The sequence below is a fragment of the Scomber japonicus genome, chromosome 15, assembly GCF_027409825.1.
Source record: "Scomber japonicus isolate fScoJap1 chromosome 15, fScoJap1.pri, whole genome shotgun sequence".
Classification (NCBI taxonomy): domain Eukaryota; kingdom Metazoa; phylum Chordata; class Actinopteri; order Scombriformes; family Scombridae; genus Scomber; species Scomber japonicus.
Window position 1 is genome coordinate 8,726,000 of NC_070592.1, and position 23,879 is coordinate 8,749,878.

General features: G+C 40.7%; 1 protein-coding gene across 2 annotated transcripts in view; it reads left to right on the forward strand.

Annotated features, from left to right (window-relative positions):
• Positions 1 to 23,879, forward strand: part of rbms3 (RNA binding motif, single stranded interacting protein) — a 195,390-nt gene that overhangs the window by 141,347 nt on the left and 30,164 nt on the right. For both annotated transcript variants that reach the window (XM_053334307.1, XM_053334308.1), the window contains exons 7-8: positions 10,836 to 10,942; positions 21,439 to 21,482. In XM_053334307.1, the coding sequence (XP_053190282.1) occupies positions 10,836 to 10,942; positions 21,439 to 21,482 (151 nt within the window). The remainder of the gene's footprint in view (positions 1 to 10,835; positions 10,943 to 21,438; positions 21,483 to 23,879) is intronic.

Consider the following 23,879-nt stretch of genomic DNA (forward strand, 5'->3'; position numbering starts at 1 on the left):
GAATTCAATAAGTACCGGCCTCATCAGACCTCATCAGCTCCCCCAATTAAGCCGCGCGTCATGGAGGCTGGCGAGCTGGTTGCCGTTGGTGACAGATGAGACCCGGTGTGGGGATGTGCTGCCTGCTTTTTCAGAAGTGCTGTGCTGGCTCATAGTCCTGACATTGTTTAAGTGGATGCCTTGGTGTGTGTGTGTGTGTGTGTGTGTGTGTGTGTGTGTGTGTGTGTGTGTGTGTGTGTGTGTGTATGTGTGTGTGTGTGTGTGTGTGTAGGACAGGTATGTTGTTTTCCAATCACATCATCAGTGAAACAAAAGTACTAGCTCTTGTATCTAACTGTTAATTTGTGGTCCACACTGACACTCAGTCCCACTTCCACTGTGCGTCTTCTGTCCTTGATGCTGCATTGATGAGTCCCTGATAGCCAGCCTTAACTTCAAGTAAGACGGAGTTACCTTCACCACACTGGTGCTTGTGAAGCCCAGTGATATCGATGTTGTGTGTCAATATTTCTCCCCTCCCACATTACCTCCCTGTGTTTCCCCAAGGGTCAGGACATGTGGAGAAAAAACACGACTCTCCCACATCGATTGGGGCCCATTAACGCTGGCTAAGAAAAACAAAGCCTTTCATCACGTCTGAGATGTTTAGGCAAGGTCTTAGTCAAAGCTGTTCTCCACAGGTCAGAATTTCTTTCTCTGGTTATCACTCTCATGTCTCTCAAGGGGATGAAAAGGCAGAGCTACTGAAGCTAATGTAAATAATGCTGAAGTATTTTCTTCTTTGGAGAGGAATATACTCTCATCACATTTCTTTGTTTCTTTTTTTCCTGCTTTGAAAGTGAAGGAAGGCTGAAAGGAAAACAGTAGATCACTGACAGAGGAAGGAAGTGGGGTCAAATTTTGGCCAGAGATTGTTTTGTGTCGAGGATAAAAAATAAAAAAAACACTAATTACTTTTATGGCATTCCTGCTGTAACCGTTTTGGTCAGTTTAAACAAAATTGATGGCATAATAAATCGACAGAAACACGAAATACTTCTTTAATGCTTTCCAAATAAGACGGTCTGTTAAATATCTTCTCATTCACTTTATTAAGCTTCCTATTCACTGAGATATTGATGTTTCCTTGGAAAACAGTTATGATTCAGTGCGCACAAAGAATCTGCCACTTCGTCGTCAGCAAATTTTTACCAAAAAGGCAGAGAAAAAAATTAGTGTCAACACTGCTTGAGAACAAAGAGAATACCTTAGAAATGAAAGAATTATGAGCTTTGGGAATTTCTGATGTACTGTTTGAAGTTCACAAGTACAGGCTTCTGTTTGACAAAGCGCAGATGAGTGCCGTCTAATTTTGGACCTAACTCTGGCTTTCTAGTCTCTTGGCGCTGACTTTGTCATTCATCATCTGCCCTTCACGACTAATCTTAAATTACCCAGCCAATTCATAACCTGGTGTTTGCCCACTCATCTCATTTGATCAATTTTGATGAGAATATTGTGAAGCCAAAACTAATTTAGCATCATACTGTAAATGTGACCTGTTTCTTCATCTTGTCTTACAGAATATTAAAAAAGAGCAGGTCCTCTGACATTTTAGTCAGGTATCATTCACAAGAGATGCCTGGCAAAGGTCATAAAAAAAACATAGCTTTAAATAAATATCATAATCATCAAATGTTGACACTGCGAAGGTGTTTCAACCCCAGTTTGTCTTTTACAGCTGTGAGAATCATTTTCAATATACCAGATCGGACAAATTCAAAGTAAGTTATTTATTCAGACTAATTTGATTGCAACCCATATATGGTAATGTGTTAGAGATGCATTTTGCTCTGATTGTCACAAGCATATACGGCCATGGCGACGTCCATCCATCAGTGGTCAGAAAGAGTTTCTTACCATTCAGTATACTCTTTATAGTTTTATAGTGTGTCTTGAGGTAACATTGTGTCAAACAGGTTGTAGAGTTTATGTGGCTCTGCTTTTTCCATGCTTCCTCTGCCTCACTTGAGTGGTTAACTAGCAGTGTGACTCCTTAGATATTTTATAAAATTGGCAAATAGCCTTATCTTTGTGGTCATTTTACCATCTACAGCATTGCCCCCAAAATACTTCCACACACTTCTCAGATGATTTACTGTTGTGATTATCCAATGATGATGGTTTTGCTTGCTATAGTTTCCTCAATTTTTATTAATTTGCTCAGTTTACTGATAGGTCAAAGAGCATGAAATAGGTCAAACTGGCAGGGAATTTAAAGAATGACCCTTGCTTTTAAGAATGATTGAAGGTGAACTACTTCAAACAGTCTGTTGCACTTTTTGAATTTTGAATTTGATCAGATCGTTACAGTTTGAATATTTAATTTTTCCCAATGTTTTAATGAAAGTTCTGATTTTAAAAAGAAAAATTACAGCCCTGTGATTTACCCCAACTTCCCATGTAACATAAAGGCAGAACAAAAGGTTAAAATAGAACCAAAGAAGAAACCAAAAAGCAATTATGGGGTCTTAAAGATAGCTGAAAACTGTGAGAAAACAAGGCAGAAGAGAGGGGAGCCTGTCGATGAGAGTAATAGATACGATTTTTATGAGGGGGAGAATGGCAGAAAAATAGTGCAGACGTTCTTGTGCTATGTGTGCTTGTGTGTGTGGGTGTGTGTGTGTGTACGGCTGCTTTTTTGAAAGTGAAAGAGCAAAGAGAGCTGCACCTGCACCTTCTATCAACCAGTGGAAAGCTCCTTTCAGCACAGCTTTAATTACAGTCTCTGCAGCTCTGCTCGGCTCAGACAGGCCAGTCTCCACGCAGCCAACCAAATCCTCTCACACATAGCTGCCTTCCTCTGCCACAGAGTCGCCTGATCCCTAATCAGCCACGGTGCCACTCTTCATCGATCTCCAATCAGTTACTGTAAAGGGGACGCTATGGAACCCCCTTTCACACAGGCACACCCTCCACCCCCCCCTTATTAGTCTGGTGGCCTGCTTTCATTGATCATAAATCAACGTCACTGGCAGCATTGATCGTCAATCACCCCCAGTGACATTATTGATCTGGCTGGTCCCGCAGCTATAGGCTTGCCCTCAGCCCTCGGCCCACATTGCAGGCCGGCTGTGGCATATTGATCCTCCCTCAGATACAGTATTGAGGGTTCTTTATTGATAATTCATTTATTGTGCTGTAATTTCATTTTCTTTCCTGTCTATACTGTTGTTACTGGAAGCCCCTACGGTGGAAACCTAGTTAACGGGCACACAGCCTTTTGTATACTTGCCTGTGTGAGTGCCATGCTACTCTAACTGATGTGGCTTTCTTCTATTTGCAGCTCCAAGCATATTTTCCATCTCTGTTCAAATGTCATTATAAATCTGCAGGCGATGGTAGCCTAAAGGTTAGATAATCCCACTTATAACTGGAAAATCATGTTTGAATCCCTTGACCAGCTGGGATATGATATGAGAGGCAAGGTACCATTTAGCCAGACACCTGATATCCAATTTTTCGTTTGAGTTTCATGCTGGCCAACAATAAAAGACTTTTTGTAATGCACTTTCAGCGTACGTGTTTGTACCTCCTATGAATGTCAAGCAGCACAGTGCTGAAAAATAGCATGCATGCTCAGCAAAACCTTGCATTGATAAATAAACATAAATAAAATTTGCAGTACCATTATATGGAAGCTGCATAAAGATGAACAAGAGGCTAAAGTAGTTCAAATGCTTGATGTAAATAAGGAAGCCATCACCATAAAAACATCCAAGAACACAGACTACAGTGCATTGTGCCTTTTAAGGTGAGCTTGCAGAGCTCAAAACTGATTTATTCTTATTCTTATATATACCACTGTCATATATACTCAGAAATATTTGCTTTAGGTCTTGTGGGTAGGCAGTTATGTTGAATTACAAAGCGACCATCTGTATGATTCATCTCTATAGATGGGAGGTTTCACAGGTCACTGGAGGCGTTGGCAGTGTTATACTGCACTAACAGGGACAGACCTAGCTTCACTGTCTGCCCACACAGGCGGTGACACAGACAGTGGCAGCAGAAGTCAGCCCCCACAGGCATAAGTACAACAGCAGCTGCCTTCAAGTTCCTCTACTGCAGCCAAAACTGTTTGCCATTAAAAAGACCAGAACAGACCAGTTTGACACCACAAGGCTAAAGAATCTATTTTTCATTTACGCCATGAAAACAGTCATTTTTAGTATTTGTTCTTAGTGTCTTAATTTCACGGGAGACTTGCTTTGTTTTGCAATAGAACATTTTCATTAATTGTTTAAATGTATTTATTGATAATGGAATGGCTGCATGAACTAATAGTTTGGTTATTCATATTTGCATAATCAAAACCCCTTACACTGTAGTTTTAATTTGGATTAGCTTTTCTTGTTACAATCAAAATCTGTAACACTTTGTTATTTTATTTCTCAGAGTAGTTTAGCAAGGGGGGAAAAAAACACACATTTCTATTGGATTATAGTTATTGTGATCTGTGAGTGAGTCTCTGATTGGTGTGCTCAACCACAGAGCATTCATCAATGTGTGTAATTCAACTTCAAAATGTCTTTTTTTGTGTATAAATTGTGAGTAAAATTTAATAACTCAACAATTTAGCATAAAGGGATTTCTGGTTTATGTACATGAGGATTTTGAGTCATCTATGTCATACAATATACAGTATATACGCAATATATGCTGTAAGTAGTACATCAATCATTTTTGGATGACTGTTATAATGTCTTTAAGACCAAACAGCAATCCCACTTGGCTCACTACTACTACATTCATCTGACGTATTGAGTCACGTCGTCTGTTGCAAATTGTGGTGTTTTCTTAGCTGGGATGATATTTCGAATCCACTCCACAAATAGTGTTTTCAATCTCATACTGTACTCTTACAATTTTGAAACCAACCGCAATGTGGCCGCTTGTAATTGCCACCCTGGCCAGCTGTGTAAAGCAGCCGCTGATACCAGAGAACCAGCAACAAAGATGCTGGCAGTGTGGAGCAGCGCATGTGTGGCTTTAGCATTAGAAACATCTGCCACCGCCACTTTAAAATTGCAGCTGACTACAGGAACCAGCGACGCTCAGCTATGTCATTTGGAATGAATGCGGTCAGGACTGTCTGCTCGTATAAATCTTATTTTAATATATGGATGAAGGATTGTGAGCAGAATTGGCCGACACACACATACACTGACTTCTACTCGCTCACACACCTCTGTCTGCTCTTTTTTGCTTTTAGTTATTTGTTTACTCACCATGGCAACCTTAGTGTCGGGAATGGTGAGTGGAATTAGCTGATTAAGCGAAAATGAAGTTCTCCTCTTAACTGTTTTGCTGTTACCTCGGTGTCTCACTGGAGTCGGCTACCAGTTAAACCCGCCTGTTTGACGCTCTCTGCTTGAAGCTCTACACATTTACTTTAAGAGTAGATTAATTCAGAGTCAGTACTTTTGAAGGTGCAATCATATTCACCCATATTTTTATCTGCTGAAATTATTACAGCTCTGTATTTATGCAAAATATTCTTTGGCTTCTTAGGCACTCACAAAAACATGCTCACATCACTTTTCTCATTATTTGAGAATGGAAATACATGGAAAAGTGATGTGTGGAGGTTTTTGTACCCATAAGATGGTTTCAATCAATTCTAGTCGTCTGTTGCATTATAGACTGACTTTGTATCAGACACACATGGAGCTCATCTCATCCATCAGCTTTGTTTATTTGTCTGAGTGGTCCATAAAGAGACAGAGAGATAGAAATTTAAATAGAGAGATAGAGATAGATAGATAGATAGATAGATAGATAGATAGATAGATAGATAGATAGATAGATAGATAGATAGATAGATAGATAGATAGATAGATAGATAGATAGATAGATAGATAGATAGATAAAAAAGAAAGAAAGAAAGAAAGAAATGGAGAGAGAGATACAGAGGCAAGAGATAACCACGACAGAGAGAGATGCGATCGAGGGAGACGGACAGAGAGAGTGAGAGATGGATTAGCATGTCAGAGGCTCCCTACATAACATTACTCTTGTTAAGTGCGCAATAGCTCATCGATCAGGCTTCTACTGCCCGCATCCAGGGCTCTTCCCTCCACTTCCCTTCCCGTAATCCATAATATCATCTCAGGCCTGAACTGGCTGGTGTGCTGCAGGAGCCCTCTATGGGAAAGTCTGAGTAAGGGCTGATCAATAGCCTTGGAGCATGTGTAGCGGATGCGGGGCGAGAAGCGAGGCGTTGTTGACATCCTTCTTCCTCCACTCGTCTCACTCACTCATCTATACTATATGGATTAGAAGGGGGGGGGCGGAGGGGGGGACTGGACTCCACCTGTCATTTCTACCTTCAGCGATTTTTTTTTTTCTGCCTCTGTCTCGCTGTGTCCCTGTGTCTTTTTGTCTCTCTATGGCACCGTATCTGTCTTTCCATCTATCTCCCTTCTCCCTCTCCTCTTTGTCTCGCTCTCCGCTGCGCTCTCCTCTCAGCACTCGCTTCATTTATCGGGCCGTGTCATTGAGCCATGTGTGCCGTCCCTGTCAGCAAAACGGCTGGCAGACTGTCTTCATTTCCATGCTGAAGGATGCGAGGCCAGCGTGGCAGTTGTGAGAGATATCGACTGGGATCTGTCAAAAGCCCTGCCTGTAGGGATGTTGCCTGCCTTCCTGGTTGGCGGTCATTTAGAGTCCTTATGGCTCTGGAAAATGGCGACGTATATGCCACACCATGTATGTTCTCATCTGTCTTGTCCACCTGTAGTCATGTTTGTTTTCTATTGTAACAACTGGCTCCCCTAGCTTTTCTTCATCTTCGTCTATTTCTAGAACCGTGTCCCTTGTGCTTGTTCTGCTTTCCTGTATCTGTCTGTGTCTCTTTCTCTCTCCCTCGCACTCTTCTTCCATCTCTTTCCCATAAGACAGCCTCCTCAGTCAGGGCAGACAGGTCAAGCTGGCTGATGGGAATCAGACAGTTGTTGATCCAATTAGAGATCCCCTCGAGCAGCGTCAGAGTACAGCAGAATTCCAATAAAATACTGTCCTCTTTTTTCCTTTTCCCTGTTCTCTCCAAACATGTCCTCGCAGTAAAACAGAGAGCCGTCCAGATGACTTCTCAGACATACTTAGCTCGTACAACGTCAAGCCAAGAACCTGAAGAAACCTTTAACCAAAGATGTCATACAGAAGTGGAAAGCTTCCTTTCACTGCAGCTTTTTCAGAGTGACATATTTTGGTACAAGTGGCTCAACAGTTCTCTCTGTTCGCCCTCTTGAGGGCTTTGCACACTCTCAGAGCAAAGCAAGGCCAGCACAGTTTGACTCCAAGCCCTTGTGAGAGGCCTCTTTTGTAACTGTCTTGATGGTGAAAAGCTAGCTGTTTCACTGAGCGAAACATTTTTTACCCAGCCCCGCTGCAGCTCTGGAGCATTCCTGCATTGATTTCACCATTCAGGCCAAACAGATGTACAGTCCAATTCTGAACAGAGGATGAATGTATGACGCACTGACATTGATGTATTATAATACATGTGCTGATTTGCATTCATGGATCAAGTGTGATTCAACTGGCCTTGCCAGACAATCCAGAGCACGCAATCTTCGTCTTCAGATACCAGGAGGAAAAGAAATGGTGAGATGTGGTGTTCTCGCTGCTCTGACTAATATTCAGCAGAAAAAAGGCTGATTTCCCCCAGATGCGGGCCCAGGAAACAACAGTAACAGCAATAATTACTTATGCACGCAGCGCTAATAAGTGAAACTTGCAACAAGCTTCAATTTAAATGGCTATTTTTATTGCACCATCTTGTAGAGAAGTACATCTGCACGTACTTATTGGCTTTTTTTTACTGGGTGGTAATGTGTCTATTGATGAGCAGAAAGCCATGACTATCTCTTCAGAGCCAAATGCATACTCTGGAGTATGATTGAGCCAAGGCTCCTATCAAGCGAGGCTAGCAGCACAGATGTCTTACTCTCAGTAAACTCTTTTTAGCACTGATCCTCTTGCTCCTTTGTGTACGAGTGTGGTTGTGCACATGTACACATGCATGTGCGCTTGTCTCCAGTCACCCCTCGTTAACGTGTTTACCAGTTCCTAGGGCAACCCACATAAAAAAAAACAATTAAGAGTTCCCATGGAGCACCTTGTTAGCGGCAGTAGTTGACCTCTAACCAAAAACACTTTATGCCTTTTTCCCATGATTTAGGATCATTACAGTGTAGCAAATTGGTTCATAACTGAGCTTTTTCTTTTTCAAGCGGCCCCCTACAACAAATGCTGGAGCCAGCGTGAAATGTGTTGTACTTGGAACTTGTGACCTAAAGACGCAGCATCAGCAAGCTAGTATGTACAGCCAGTGGCCCAGTTTACTCTAGGATGTGCCAGTGATGACGGTGTGTGGTGAGAGGTCCCAGAGCGATTTTTAGACTAGCAGCAGTTTGTATTGTGTGTGTGTGTATGTGTATGTGGGTATTTCTGTGTATTTTTACTGGTTATAGCAGAGAGACTTTAAGGGCAAAAGGAGGGTGTGTATCTGAGGGCCATAGAGGGGTAAGTGTGTTCACAAGGTGGGTGGGGTGGTGTGAGGCTGTTGATCTTGGGCTGGAGTCTTAAACAAATTGGCTAGCTCACTGTGGGAACTGGGGATGTAGTTGCAGGGGGAACGTCCGCATGCCCTGTGTCAGATTCTCCAAATTTCTCTGATAGCTAATTATCTCCCAGAGTGCCAGAGGAGAGGTTTGGAAGAGCTTTTGTTGTTTTTCTTCAGCATCTCTCTCATTCTCCCTTCCTGGCTACATTCTCCTGGGCAGACTCTCAAAAGTTTGGTCCCATAGTAGCCCCTAAAGCCACACAAACACATGCACACTGTGTGTTTTTTGTTTGTTTGTATTTGGCTCTACAGTATAATAGCCTTCCACTCACATAAAGGTGCACACACACAATTTTGCTACCTCGACAGCCCCTCTGCTCATTTGCATATCAGACACCTACTGTAACTACAAAATAATTCTCCCCCAAATATGGCAGCAGTTACAATAGCAGCATGTCAGAAAATGGAAATGAATAAACAAATCATCCTGTTAGCTCATTAATGCCCAAATCATTTCATTCAGCTTGTCATAACTTCACTTCACTTTAGATTGTTTTATTGCTGTCACTGCTTTGTCAATCCAGACATCCAGCATCTCATTTCTCTCTTTGTCATGTGATACTGTATTATTATCAAGTCCCAAGCACCTCTGACATCTGGGATCGGAGATTAAAGCATCAACAATTCTCTTGGTTGGTGTCATATCTGGCGTGGCGTGATGAAAGGTCCCGTTGCTCGCCTCCTGCAGACAGCCTCGTCATTGGCCTGTGTCGTCACAGAGCGGGCCGTGTCACGAGCTGCCAGGCCTGTAATGTGAATGCGATGACAGGGCAGCCGACAGGTTTCTTCTAAGCCAGCAGGTGCAGGGCAGCAGTGGTTCAGTGTTTGGACAAGCTCGCTGGCTCAGTGTGTACTGTACTGTAGCTGAGCTGTTCAACCCTCCCAGGGAATGAGTGTTTGATCCTGGTGTAGATCCTAACTCTGGCTCTGTTTGTTCCCTTGTTGCTCACCTTAGTCACTCACCCAGTTCTCTAATCAGTTTCACTCTTTTGCTTTTGGTCTTGTTTCTCTCCTCCTCTTTCCTGTGTTTCATTTAGTTTATCCACACCGCCAACACTGCTGCTATCGTCCAAGTGTCCCTCTCTCATCTCCTCAGTCTGCTTCCAGCGAGAGATTCCAATGTCGCTGACGCAGGCTGAAAAAGGGATGGACACTGTTAAGACCCCCAGATCCCCGGCCAAGAGAGCCAACCGTTTCTCACGAGAAAAGCTCACTAAGGCCTTTTTTTCTTTTTTTCTGCTGTGTTTTTTTTTTCTTTCACTCTCATCTTTCATTGAGTCTGCCTTTCAGTATCTACATTATCTCATCAGTAGAGTACTCCACCTGAATCCATTTTTTTGTCTCTTTTGGTGCTCACCTGCAGTTCAGGTGTGAGAAAGTGCCCTTTGAGGAGTTATCTTTACAGCCACGTAGGTCATCACGACACTTTCATCAACCTTTTATTGGCAATTATGCATAAAAAAAGGCTTTTGATACAGAGACAGCTTCGATGAGGTCCCATACAGGGAGCTTTTTTCTTGTTTTAATTGGATTACTAAGTTATTTCATGTCATGTTTTCCTGCTGGTTGATTATAGACACTTGCCACTTGTGTCACTCCTCTCTTACTGTTGCTCCTATCATGTCAGAAATGGTTATGCTGCCCCCAGTGTCCACTCCTAGAACAGTAACATTAATATCTATGACAGCCTTTACTCAAACAGCACAGCCCAGTGAGATACTTGCAGTGATGGTTGCGAAGTGGAAAAAGGCATAAAATTTCAAATAAAAGAGAAGATGGCTGTTAAAGTAAAACACGGAGGGATTATGCGTCAGGAACGGGAACGCCTTCTAGAAATAAGCTTTGGCTGACAGAGCGGTCCTGCATTACCATCTCAGAGGTATTTACAAGAGCGATTACTGTGATTATTATTTCAACAATACCCTGCAATGCTCTTTCATGGGCTGCCAGCCTGGGCCGGGATAGGGAGGGCCTGCCAACATCGACAGTCTGGGAATTTGTCTAGGAGCTCCATAGGAGGGCAGAGAGGAGGGAGGAGAGAGAGAGAGACAGAGTTGCAATGGTTGGAGAAGAGAAATGGGACACAGTTCAAAAGGGCTTCTTTGGGGTCACAGGATGCAGTCGTCCTAACATGATTTTTGTCCTCTGTCTTTCTTTCCCCCTGCAGCTCCCACGGAGCCTTTGCTGTGCAAATTTGCCGACGGCGGGCAGAAGAAACGCCAGAGCCAGAGCAAGTACCCTCAGAACGGAAGGCCGTGGCACAGAGAAGGCGAGGTAGGTTACACCTAAGCATATGCTGTTCTCCTTCAAAATGTCCCAGAACTATAGAGTTTATTTACTCTGAAAGAAAACTCTTCCACACTCTGCAGGTACAGTGCACAACACATCATTGTTGTTTTTGCAGATATCTCTGTACACCAGGTCTCTAGAAATTATTCTTTATTTCTACATGAGATAAGAGGTTGTTTTTTTTAGTGAGCAATGCATTTCATAACCAGCTCCTCAGGTTTGCTCATCAAGATGCAAACACATCACAGGGACTATATTTAAAGCAATTGCATCAGATGACCAGCAAACGAAAGAAAAATTTGCAAGAATATATCAGAGCACCAAGACTCATAAATGTTAGTATTCATCAAGGACAAATCATAATTCACAGGTCTAATTTAGCATTCAGTAACACTGTAACCCCTATCTCTATAAAAAAGATGGTCCACAATCTCCTGGTTGATGACTTCAGTTTGACCCAGTAATAAGATGTGCCAAAGATCAAGAGTGAACCTTCAAGCTAATACAGTATACAATGTTGGCATAAAGAAGTACAATATTTTGAAAGCTGTAAAGGGAATTGGCACCTCAACACAGTGTTCTCACTAATATCCACTGAATAAAAGATGAGTAAGAAAATCCAACTTTAACAACCCAAGTGTTTTAGATCAGGAGCTAATGTTGTCAACCTTTACTATCCTACTTTAGCTTTCTAACCTGTTGTACAAATTCTCACTATATCACCACCGCTTTGAGAGTTTATTCTATCCTCAGATGATGGATTACATAGCATTGCAACACAGAGATTTACAAATTTACTGAACAAGCGCAAATGCAATGTGCAAGAGGTTATAACAAGGGGGCTGAGACTCAGCCAAAAATGCAGTATGGTGACGCACTAAACAAGGTGTTTACGTCTGATGTAATGGCATTTATAATAACAAACTCCTCCCTAAGGTATATTATTAGAGGCCCCTAGAGAAGTTGGCTACAGCATCTGGCTCTATGTAAACCATCACTGCCTGTCATTTGTAGTTACTCTAAGGTATGGAGCTGTTTAAGAAAGAAAAGAAAATATTCCAGATATCGATCAAACTGCCCCCAGATGTATAGAAGCTGTCATGTAAATTGCATCTCAAGCCAAACACCTCACTGACTACATAAATTCTTGCCGTGCATCAGAATGCTGGGAAACACGAAATTGGATACAGCGCTATGGTAACGTATTCATCAGCAACATGTGGAGACAAGGTTAGAGCCTCTTCATAGGCTACGGACCGGCTATACTGTGAAGGACACACAGAGGAGACAGGTAGAGGAGTGTTTCAGACTGGGCTATATACAGTAGAATATAGTGAATGCACGGACACACTCACACACACACACACAAACACACACACACACATTCAGAGAGGCTGACAGTTGTGCTGAAACGGCAAGGTAGGGTAGACCATAGGAGATGAAATGTTTGTCCTTCAGAAAACACATGCTCTCTGTGTGTCTTTGGGGGGTGGGTGTTGAAAAGGGGTCGGTGGAATAGTATACTGGCCATCTGTGTGTTTGTGTGTGTGTGTTTGTGTTTGTGTGTGTTTGTGTGTGTACCTGTCCATCACATGTTCAGCAGCCCTAAAACCTATAAGCCAGTGAAGCGTGTTTAACCTAAATCACATTGCTACATCCCCTCATAGGCCCACACATTGACAGGGTCAGCTTAGTTGACTTAAGGTAAAGTGAGATGACTGTGTATGTACAGACTGTGTGTGTGTGTGTGTGTGTGTTTGTGTTTGTGTTTGTGTGTGTACTCTATCTTGAATGGTGCCATAGGATAAAGAAAAATGAAATGATACTTACACTGCCAAAATGGAGGAAACATCCCTTATTCACCACCTTTTACATCCTCTACATTATACACACTAAGACATGATGTTAAAACAGCTGCTTACTATGTTGCACTGACCCTCTCTCCTACAAAATACACATATATATATACACACACAGCTAATTCTTTTCAAAGTTTTTTCCAACCTAACAAGACTGGTATTCGATTCCTGCCTCTTAGGTTTAGGCTACCGCAACACTTGGTTAACATTAGGAAAGTATTATGAGTCTAGTTAAGTCTAGTAAATGTGTCACATTTCGTGCTTTAAATGTGTATTTAATCTTTCCCTAACCTCCATCAAATGTTTTAATTTTTCCCAAACATGACCATTAAAACATTCCCCATGCTTTAGTTGCTCAGAGTGACTATTTAAGGTATGAACATAAATTTTAGGAGACAAGTTTGGTCCCACATACACAGATATCTACTGGCTATGTGTGTTTTTCTTCATAAAAGCACAAATAGAATTACAAGCTAACCTTCAAAAGGCAGAGACACATACCTACATTCAAATTCTGTATGCGCCTATTTCTGTATCCATCTTGGTTTAAAGTACTTCGTTTGGTTTCTGTGACAAACTGTTATGTCCTTCCTCCGCATCCCTCCTGCTCTCTCTCTCTCTCTCTCTCTCTCTCTCTCTCTCTCTCTCTCTCTCTCTCTCTCTCTCTCTCCCTCCCTCCTGCCATGTTGTAAAAGCATGTGCCATGACTGAAAGGCTGATGTTTAACTGTCTGAGTATGTGACAGAACACGCTCGAGCGTCCCTGAATTTATTTGTTTGTATCTTTATGAGCTGATGTTTTGCTATCCTTGAGAGGACGCATAAGAGATTTAGACCTTCAAACTGGAGACTTTTTTTTTTTTTTTTTTGCAAATTGAGGTTATTTTAACTCCAAAACTTTGAAATGCAGTATTTGGTTTATATTTTAGGGTAAATTCAGCCAGCTTTAGGACTGTCTTGAGCTTAAAGGTTTAAGATTAGAATAAAGTTTTGAATTTTTTTATCGTTTGTGCTTTGACAGTAGTGGATGAAATACCTGAAAGCCTCACTTGTGTAAAAGTAGGTACAGATACCTTATCAAAAATGACTTTGGTCAAAGTTAAAAATCCCCTATTAGAATATTGAATTTTTACTGTTTCAAGTATTGAGTATTAGTGTTTAAGTATTGAAAGTAAAAGTTAAAGCTGCTTATAAAAAAAGCAAGTGGTCAGAATTTGGGGAATTATGAAGTTTATTATTTTAAGCAATGTACAACACTTTGAAAATGGAGCCTTCATTAAACATGAAGAACATTTAGGTCTTCACAACTTAAAGAATTTAAAGAGCTGTTTTTTCTTCCCTCCCATTCTTTCATTAGTCTGTCTCTCCCGCCTTCCTTCCTCCCTTATTTCCCTACAGTAACAATCCAGTCATTACTTTAAACAAAAAAAAAAGTACTGTTCATCATCAAAAGAATTTGGTTTTCAAAATTCAGTCTCGCTCTTCTTGAGCTGAAGATGAATCCTGCAATGCTAAAAAGTCTTTCCCAGGCTGCTGAGGCAGGTAGAGGCTCATTCAGCTTCACAGACAGCTTGAAAACAGCTGTAAAGGATTTTCAGCAAGTCCGTGTGATCTGCTGAACAGGCCAGGATCCGTCCAGTTGTTTGGAGCAGTCTTGTGCTTGCGATGACAGCAGGGCAGAGAGAGAAGAAGTCATCTTCATCAGATAAACTGGGTCTGGTGACATCACCTAGTTGCAGTGAGGGATCTTCTATGAGCTGCTTGATGTAGGAGGAGATTAATAAACTCGACTCCAACCTAAGATTCTTTACGAAATAGTGAGTTTTAATTTGACGTCTATAAATTTAATTTCATGCACCATCCATAATTGATTCGTCAAGTGTCAAACTATACACCTGTTTAATTTTCACTATTCCTATTTTGTCATACCCAATCAGAAGCGCTGACACAAACTCCGCTTCTTCACTTCACTTCCGACTATGGTTGTTCTAATCTTCACATGGATAGCTTTTATGACATTAGAGTTGTTATCTGTTGTTGTTCTCAGTTTACAGGCTACTGAGCATGTTTTGTCAGGGTCAGGGTCCAATGAGCAGTAACACCAATGAAGCTCTGCCTTCTGTCAGACCAGCAGTCGATGACGGTGGCAATATGGTCAACTCCCCTCATGGCCTCCTTCATTCCCTTTGAGACATCATCAATCATGGAGTGAAGGGTCAACCATGACATCATTTTTGCATTAGGCAGCAGTTCCTTCACAAAAAAAAATTTCTAAATGGTTCTTGCTCAACAATAAAGCACAGCTGGACCACATACTCCACCACCACAGCTTTGTCAATGGACCTCCAACACAGTCCTGGTGTTCACTAATGTGGTCTGCCTGCTGCTGGAGGGAGTCTCAGGAGCCCTTTTTTTTCAGTGTACATGTTTTCTCTGAAACAGTGAGAAAAAGACATTTTCCAAGCATAACAACTTGAGCAACTGTATTTAAAAACTACTCAACAACACAAACAGTCAATGACCATTATTTAACATCATCTCCAATCTGCAAGTAAGTTAATGATGCGATGATCAGCTGGCTCTAGTTTGTGCCACTGATGTAATCATTTCATTTTAAAAAATCTATTAATCTTGATTAACAACAAAAGAATCTATTCCAGTGACAGATATAGCCTAATATCCTATAACCACTGAATTTTGATGGGATAATTCAAAGCAAATCTCAAGGCGGTTTAACCAAACATATGGAGCTTTTAAATAACATACATAATCCTGAACACTGTCTGAGTTACCTGATAAGATATTCAGCTGGCAGGTTATACCAGCAAGACTATTTCAGGATTAGAGTTTCATGTTTAATTAATTCAGTGGTAAAATTCAGTGGTAAACATTTTATCTGTAATTCGAATGTAATCAGCAACGTTAGCTAGTCATCACATTAGCCAGATATCTTAACAGGGCTTAATTCTAATTATGAATAAATTATAAATATCTAAATATATTATCATAAATAAAAAAACAGCTTCATACATATGGACAGAGCGGTAAGAGAAGAAATGGAGAGGATAAGGAGATTTAATATATTAATATGTTGTACTGTGTTTGTCCATCTGATTTATATAAGCTAGTCGAAGAAGAGAAAACATGGTTGGAAAATAAGGTTTAATTTTGCATTAGATGAAATCAAATGCTTGATATTTAGTGGCAAATGTTAATATTATTATATTAGGGATAAAGGAGGAGTATATAGAGTACAGTCACACCCCAATGTGCATCTCTTACTGTATGAACATGAAATCTGTGTCCGGATACATTGGCTCATATGTACATCTGAACATGAGCCTTAGCATTTATAATTGGAATTAATTGGCATTCCTAATATCTATATTTAGCTATTGATTGATTGATTGCATCTCAATATGCAAGTAGAGATGGACTAAGGAGTTGTTGTGCAGGATGTAACAAAACTGTACAGATAGTATAGACACCTGGCTGAGTTTCAATGCTTTCTTTATCCATTCACACCTGCAGAATCAACAGGAATACCCTCATAACTATAGTGTGCAATGTGTGCAATGTGTGCGCGCGTGTGTGTGTGTGTGTGTGCGTGCGTGTGTGTGTGTGTGTGTGTGTGTGTGTGTGTGTGTGCGTGCATCCATGTGGTCATTGATCAGCTGTGCAGAGAGGGCAGAGGGAGATGGGAGATAGGCATCACATGTTAGTCTGTTTATCAGCGTTGAAACCATTCCTCACCTTGCTCCCTGTGGCAGACAGATGAAGAGGAGCAACAGCCCACACCATCTATTACTCTCTCTCTCTCTCTCTCTCTCTCTCTCTCTCTCTCTCTCTCTCTCTCTCTCTCTCTCTCTCTCTCTCTCTCCTCTCTCTCTCTCTCTCTCTGCATCACAGCAGTATAGCTCACCCTTCTCTTTCTCTCACTCTCTTCATCTCTCTCAGTCTTTCTTTTCTATCTTCTAGCACTTTCTCCATCTTGTCTCTTTTCGTTCCCACTTTGTCTTTCTGTCTCTTTCTCCCCGTGTTTGAAGTCGTCCCAGATCCCACAGCAACATATGGGGAGAGTGAGAGAGAGCGAGTGACTCACTGAGAGTAAGGGAAAGAAAGAGAGAGGGAACACATTGCATGATCAGTCAGGAGTTACAAGGGGTTGAGTGCTGCAGGGTGGCTGGTGGTGAGGATTGAGAAATATATGACAGATTTTCTTGTAAACTACCCAAAGTGGGAGTCTAGAAAGTGCTGTCTCTCGCTGTCTCATGCTGACAAACATATTAGTCACTGCATTTTTTTTTTTTTGCACACACACATGCACACACACACACACACACACACACACACACACACACACACACACACACGCACGCACACATACACACACAAGCGCCATGGGTGCTCATTGTTTTCTCCCTCTCTTTCTCTCTCTCTCTCTCTCTTTCTTTTCACTTTCCTCGCTCTCTTTCACCAACACACACTCCTACACACACAAAAAACTTTCAAAGTCACACTTCTCAAGCACCTACTCTTGGGGAATGAGTGTAGATGAAAAAAAAACATCCAGCTCTCCACTCTGACAGATGTCCGTGTGTGTGTGTGTGTGTGTGTGTCTCTATGTGTGTGGCCACAAGGCAGGAAGAAAAAATAGAGAGCGAATCTGTGTACAGAAGGAAAACATTCAAGGAGGGTGTGTGTGTGTGTGTGTGTGTGTGTGTGTGTGTGTGTGTGTGTGTGTGTGTGTGTGTGTGTGTGTGTGTGTGTGTGTGTGTGTGTGTGTGTGTGTGTGTGTGTGTGTGTGTGTGTGTGAGAAGGAGAGAGACAGAGAGAGAGAAGGAGAGAGTGAGAGAGTGAGATGATGGCTTGTCTCGGCTTTCCTGTATAAGAACTGTACAGCACAGGTGTCCTTACAGCTGCCTAATATAGGCTGTCCTCACTCAACCCCTTTTAACATTATGAATACATAAATAAAAATACACAACTATTTTTTTTTTTTGTTTAAAAAAGCTGCTTTATTTGTATGATAATATACATTTACATTTGCATTGAAAATGCATTAGTAAGACAAAATACAATAGCACACCCAAGAGCACAGATGAAAAGATATTAATGCAAAATAATTCTTCCCAGCTTGCTTAACTTGAATTAATGACTAACTACAAGATGCAGAAAGTGAGTCATTCTTTACAGCTTTTGTTTGTACAGTAGTTTGGAATCTAATCTTGCCCAGATACAACAGTTTGACATTTTATTTACAGTAGGGGACGTTTTTTTGGATGTGATCATGAAAAAGTTTTAAAAATTCAAATTTCAAAAGGTCTGGCGAGACATTTTCTCTTATATGATCGTGAGGTGAGGAAGTTTAACTCACATTTTCACCTAATTTGGTGTGCAAAATGAACATGCTTTTAAAGCAAGGTCTGCTTGCCTGTGGCGGCTTTCGTCAGTGCCAAGCTTTACTCCACAGAGTCTGTACAGTATATAGTCAGGTTTTTTTTTTATTCGGTTTTGGATCAACCTCAGACAACAGTATACACAAACTGTCTCCGTCTTTTCCTTTCCACTGGTTGCGGCGGAGCCAAAAGCTGACTGCATCAGTAATCAGTCATTGGCCATGCAGGTTCCCCCGGTCAGGAGATCCTCTGCTGTGGAATTCATCAGCACATGGAACCAAAGGCGGCACTTAGGGGAGTTATCAGCCTCACCAGACAACTGGCCATGTCTGCCACTGCTATTAGCACACGTTTGAACACACGCGAACAAGCAGATAGGCATGTACGATAACAGGCATGCGGCGAGATTCTTTTCATCTTACATTTAGTGTAAAGAAAGTGTATAAATATGTACATAGGAAGGAATCTTCATGGACACATTGAGGTGAATAAAGCTGAAGATATTTATATAGAGCAGGAGCTGATGCATTCCCTTCATCTAGCCTTTACAGCTTTACACATAATGTCTCTGAAAGCCTTTTTAAACTTTATGTGCGAATGCTGTCTCGCATAAATTGAACACAAAGGCCTACCACCATGTACGCACACACACCTCCACAGACACACACACACACTCCGCACATCCCCCTCTACAAGTGAGGGCTTATTCATTCGGTAAAGATTCTCTGTTTTTGCTCACTCTCGTGGGTTCGGTCGAGGCTCACTGATCCCCCCTGCTCCTCTGAGCCACTATTCCCTTAACAGTATAGCTCATGTAGGTAGACCTCTGAAGGAACAAGGGCAAAAGAGCAGTACAGGAAAACAGGATGGGGGTAGATTAAGAGATGAGGTGGGTGAGGGATGAAGGGAGAAAGGAAAGGAAGGAAGAGAATACAAGATGATGTGAAAAGAAAATAGAGGGAGAGAGACTAAAGTAAGGGAGAGGAAGGGCAGTGTGTGTGCATGCGCGCGTGTGTGTGCGTGTGTGTGTGTGTGTATGCTGATGAAATCTGCCGTCCTCAGCAGCCTCCGGTTAAAAGAAATCGGATTAGCTCTCCTCCGGGAGAGAACCTTCAGGAATGCAGATGACGGATTGCGGCGCACAGGTTTCTCTCCTGGACTTTAAGAGGGCCTCACACACTCACTCGTGTACACACATGCACACGTACACACACACGCACACTTACACATGCACACACACACACACACACACCATGGGCAGACAAAGAACTCTGTTTTCTACTCACTCCCTTTCTCTCCAAAGGGCATTTCTTCATTTCCTCTCATTCATAAAAACATGATTGTACGTGATGGAAATAGAAAAAGAGGCGTTCTCGATACTAATGCAGTTTGCACTATTGACTAAGCTTTTTCCCACATTGGGTTTGTCACTTGTCATTTTTTCCAATTTGAAATGAGTTGATTTTCATTTGATTTGATTCATTTTGAACAAAAAGAATCACGATCCAAATCGCGTTATTCCCCAAGTACAATAAAGGTACAGCGAATGATCTTGGAGACATCGGTGCAGGAACAGCACATCATCACAATTAAAGAACCACGCAGATCGATTGTACCATGCTCTCCACAATGACCCATAGGAGCATTTTCTAATACACTGCTTTTTTCTTTTTCCACAATGGTTAGAAATCCCTGTTAAACAATAATTGTTTTACTGGTGACAGGGCCCTGGTTAAGATCTGGTTATGTTGAACCACTTGGTTAGCATTGGGGAAAGATCATGGCATGGGTTCAAATACTCCCTTAACCCATGTTTTACATTTGAGAGCTGTAAAAACCAACTATACTCTTTTCTTTTAGCTGGATTTTTCCTAACTTAACTCACAGTATAACCAACAGATTTTTTTTTTTACATGTTTGTGCAGCTGATACACATTTTTATATATGCAAAAATTCAAAAAAACACAATTCAAACATGTTGTTGTAATCCTCACATTCTATAAAATATTCTCCTTGATCATAAAATAGTGATTGTGAATCTATTCTTTTCCATAAATAAATAGAACACACTCTGTTTGCTCTCTTACAGCTTCATTAAGGATTAATCAAACATTAATTAATAACTGATGAGGAAATTTATGAATCAAGACTAATTATGAGTCAGAATAAGGGTTACAGTTAGGCTATCTTCTTTGTCATGGCAACAGTAAACACTGTGACAGTCATAGTTTCATTTTTTTTTTTAAATCTGACCCGACTCGCAGTTGTACACATGACACTCTTGTATAGAAACAGGAAGTGAACATCGGTCTCCTGTAGCTTAGCCCACTTTTATACATCTATCAATCTAACCAGCCCACCATCTCTCAGTATGGAAATGTATCACCTTGTATTGACATCATGTGAATTGCGTCACTTGTGTGGTTAATGATTAGAATAGGGGTTGCTAAATGGTGTCTGTCACTCAAACACAACTATATACTGTATAGGTAATTTTCTCCAGCTGAATTTTTTTGACCTGTACTGTCGTTTTTCTTTTGAGGAATGGCTATGCAGGATTGAGTTGACAGAGTTCGCAGAGATATAAAATGCATACTAAGGCACAATAGTTGGTGACAGTGACAGAATGCAGTCCGATCTACATGTGTTCAAGTGAATATACCATTAACAGACAATTAATCTTACCTGACTAAGGTTTACCCTCGTTTCAACTAAAGTGAACACAAGTGACAGTGTGCAGGATTTCTGCTGCCGTCTCAGTTTTTGCTCCTACACACAACTGACATTAAGCCTTAAAATAACAATTTGAAAATGTGCTTTTTCACTCTGTTGCCAAAAACTAGATGAGAAGATTGATACCTCTTTCATGCTGTACACTAAATATGAAGCTACAGCGAGAAGGCAGTGTAGCTTTAACAGCCTGGCAATGTCCAAATATTTATGGTGTCTCGTCTAACTCTTTTGTAAGAGGGTGTATTTATCGAGTGTGGAACTACTTTTAATACTGTGCAAATAACAAGAACAAAAACATATAAATAAATGAAGGCTCTAAATGCTCTATAATGACCAACTTTATTATCTGTAATGTCTTTTCAATTGTCACATAGTCTGTTGTAGCTCTTTAAATGTTTTGTGGTTTTCTTTGTTTCATTTTTTTTCTGCTCCAACTCTCTTTAATTGTGATTAATCCTGTATGTGTTTTTTTTTGTTTTTTTCTCTTTCAGACTGGCATGGCGTTAACATACGATCCCGCTGCAATGCAGAACGGGTAAGAGCCTGCATGACGTTCAATCCATCCTTGGCACCATCTAATACACTCACCTCTTGGCTCATAGGACCCCGGTCAATACTACTGTCATACATAAAGATTAATGTACTGTCTGCACTTTGTTACTGTTTGATTAAGGAAATCTATATGGACTTAAAATATCGGTTTTCATTGGAGAAGTCGGGTGAAGAATGTCAAATGGTGACTGAGCGAGCAAGCTAGTGTGTGTGTGTGTGTGTGTGTGTATCTGGAGTTTGGGTCTTCATGTATGTGTGTGTTCCTGTGTGTTCCTGTGTGTTTCTGTGTCCTCATGTCACAATTTAATGGTACTGTGGAAATAAATGACCCGACAACGTGTTTTATTTTTCCCCGCAGTACTGAGACAGGAAGGAGAGTACTGAGGCTCCCTTCTGTCTCCTCCCTGGCCTCAGTCATTCACAGGAAGCTCCTCGCTCCCCGCTTCCTAAACCACTTATCCCCTAGTGACTCTGAGTCAATCTCAACCAAACGTATCACTCACTGCAAATCCAGCAAATTAAAATCCCACAGATATTTATATTAAGCAACAAACCCACAAGGAATGGGAAGATTCACTCTTGCTACACCTAATGATCCTATTTCCGAGCAATGAGGAAATGAGGTGAATTCTTCAGCAAATAATGTAGAAGTAGTCAGCTTAATGCAATGTAGAAAATAACCGATGGGTGAATCAGCTAGCACAAAATGTAGACATATATAGTCAATTTAATTCTAATGCTAATGAAAACTTGAGAATGAAAATGCAGTAGAACTAAAACTGAAAATGAAATCAGAAATGCTGCTTCACATTAGTCAGACCGTGCTTACTGGGACATCAAAAATTCAAGTGCTAATGGGATTACTGAATTAAAAGTATAATTATTATGCAAATTCCACATATATAATGCATATACATTATATTGCTATGGTGGGACTGAATTTACATTTTTCTAGTTTGCATTAATATATGAATACATTTAACGCTATACTTTCATAGAAGTCCCAAAAAGTAAAGTTTTTGTGTCTGTTTGCAGATTAAATCCAGCCCTAAAAGACGAACGGCGGTTTTCAACACTTGTGTTTTATTGATGCTTGCATTATTTCCTAATTGTATTAATAATTGCAAAATCTACCCTTTCTTTTCCCTTCAGAAGTGTTATTTCTTGTCTTCTGACATTTTTAAAACCAAATATGTAAAAAAAAAAAAAAAAAAAAAAAAAAGTCTTAGTGGTCACTCTTCCCTTTGCCACAATCTGAACACATTTGATGAAGGTGACAAAATAAGAAATTATCATAATGCTTTGTGTTATATGTTAAATGAACTATGCACCCATATATATTCCTTTTGTTGGACAAAAAGTCAAAGACAAAAAAAAATGTACTATACTGTATGTTATCGTCCATTACTTATGTGAGTTTTATGAACTGTTATAAAACTCCAATGAGAGAAATGTAGTTCAAAATCACATTTATAAGCAATTCTTCCCAAAAAAAATCAAGTTGAAGAAACAATGTTTTTAGAGCTGTTAGTAGAAACGTATTTGTGAATATTATTGTGATACAAAGGCTGGATGCTGTTTTAGCACTGGTGTTAATTTCAATCCAGGTGGAGCCTAATTATCAGATAGATTGGCCTTTTATGTCATTATTTAGTTTTATGTTAGTCATGCTCTGATTTGTCTACCAGAAGCTGTGGTTTCAGTTAAAGTTAATTGAAGAAACATGCAACTTTAAAGCTCATATAATCAATATTTTAAAACAAAAATAGATCAAATAAATACTTGTAAAAGTGAAAAAGTTGCTCAAAAAGCTCTAAAAATCTGCTGTAACTTTCAAGACGGCCTCGAGTGCAGGACACCAAACAGGGTTCAAATATAACATAATGAAGAGCTGAGCCATCTTGAAGCTTTGCACTAAACATATCTAATATCATTGGCCAGTAATGTGATCTTCAGCTCAGGTGACGGAGACTATTGGACGTCCCACTCAGCTTCTTAGGGGATCAGAGTGTCTTTTATTTGCTTTAAACCTTCAGCAATGAGATAAAGTAGCGTAGCAGACCACCTCGCTTTTCAACAGCTCAAGTCAAACCTCGGCTTCTTGAAATGCAACCGAGTTTTCTCAGAGCTCAGCGTACAAGCGTGCTACTTAATCCAGCCTGCCAGTACAGTACAGTGTAGCCTTACTACTAGAAACAACAGACAACCTCCTATTTTATACGATGACAAAGCTGAATTTAATGTGATAAAACTCCACTTTTCAATTGAGAACGCTATAAGACACTTCATGAAACTTTTATGTGGTGTGCGAAATACAATATATATGGCCAAGTGTTTGCTCTGAACAAGCTGTAAGATAAATCCACAGTGTGTGTATGAG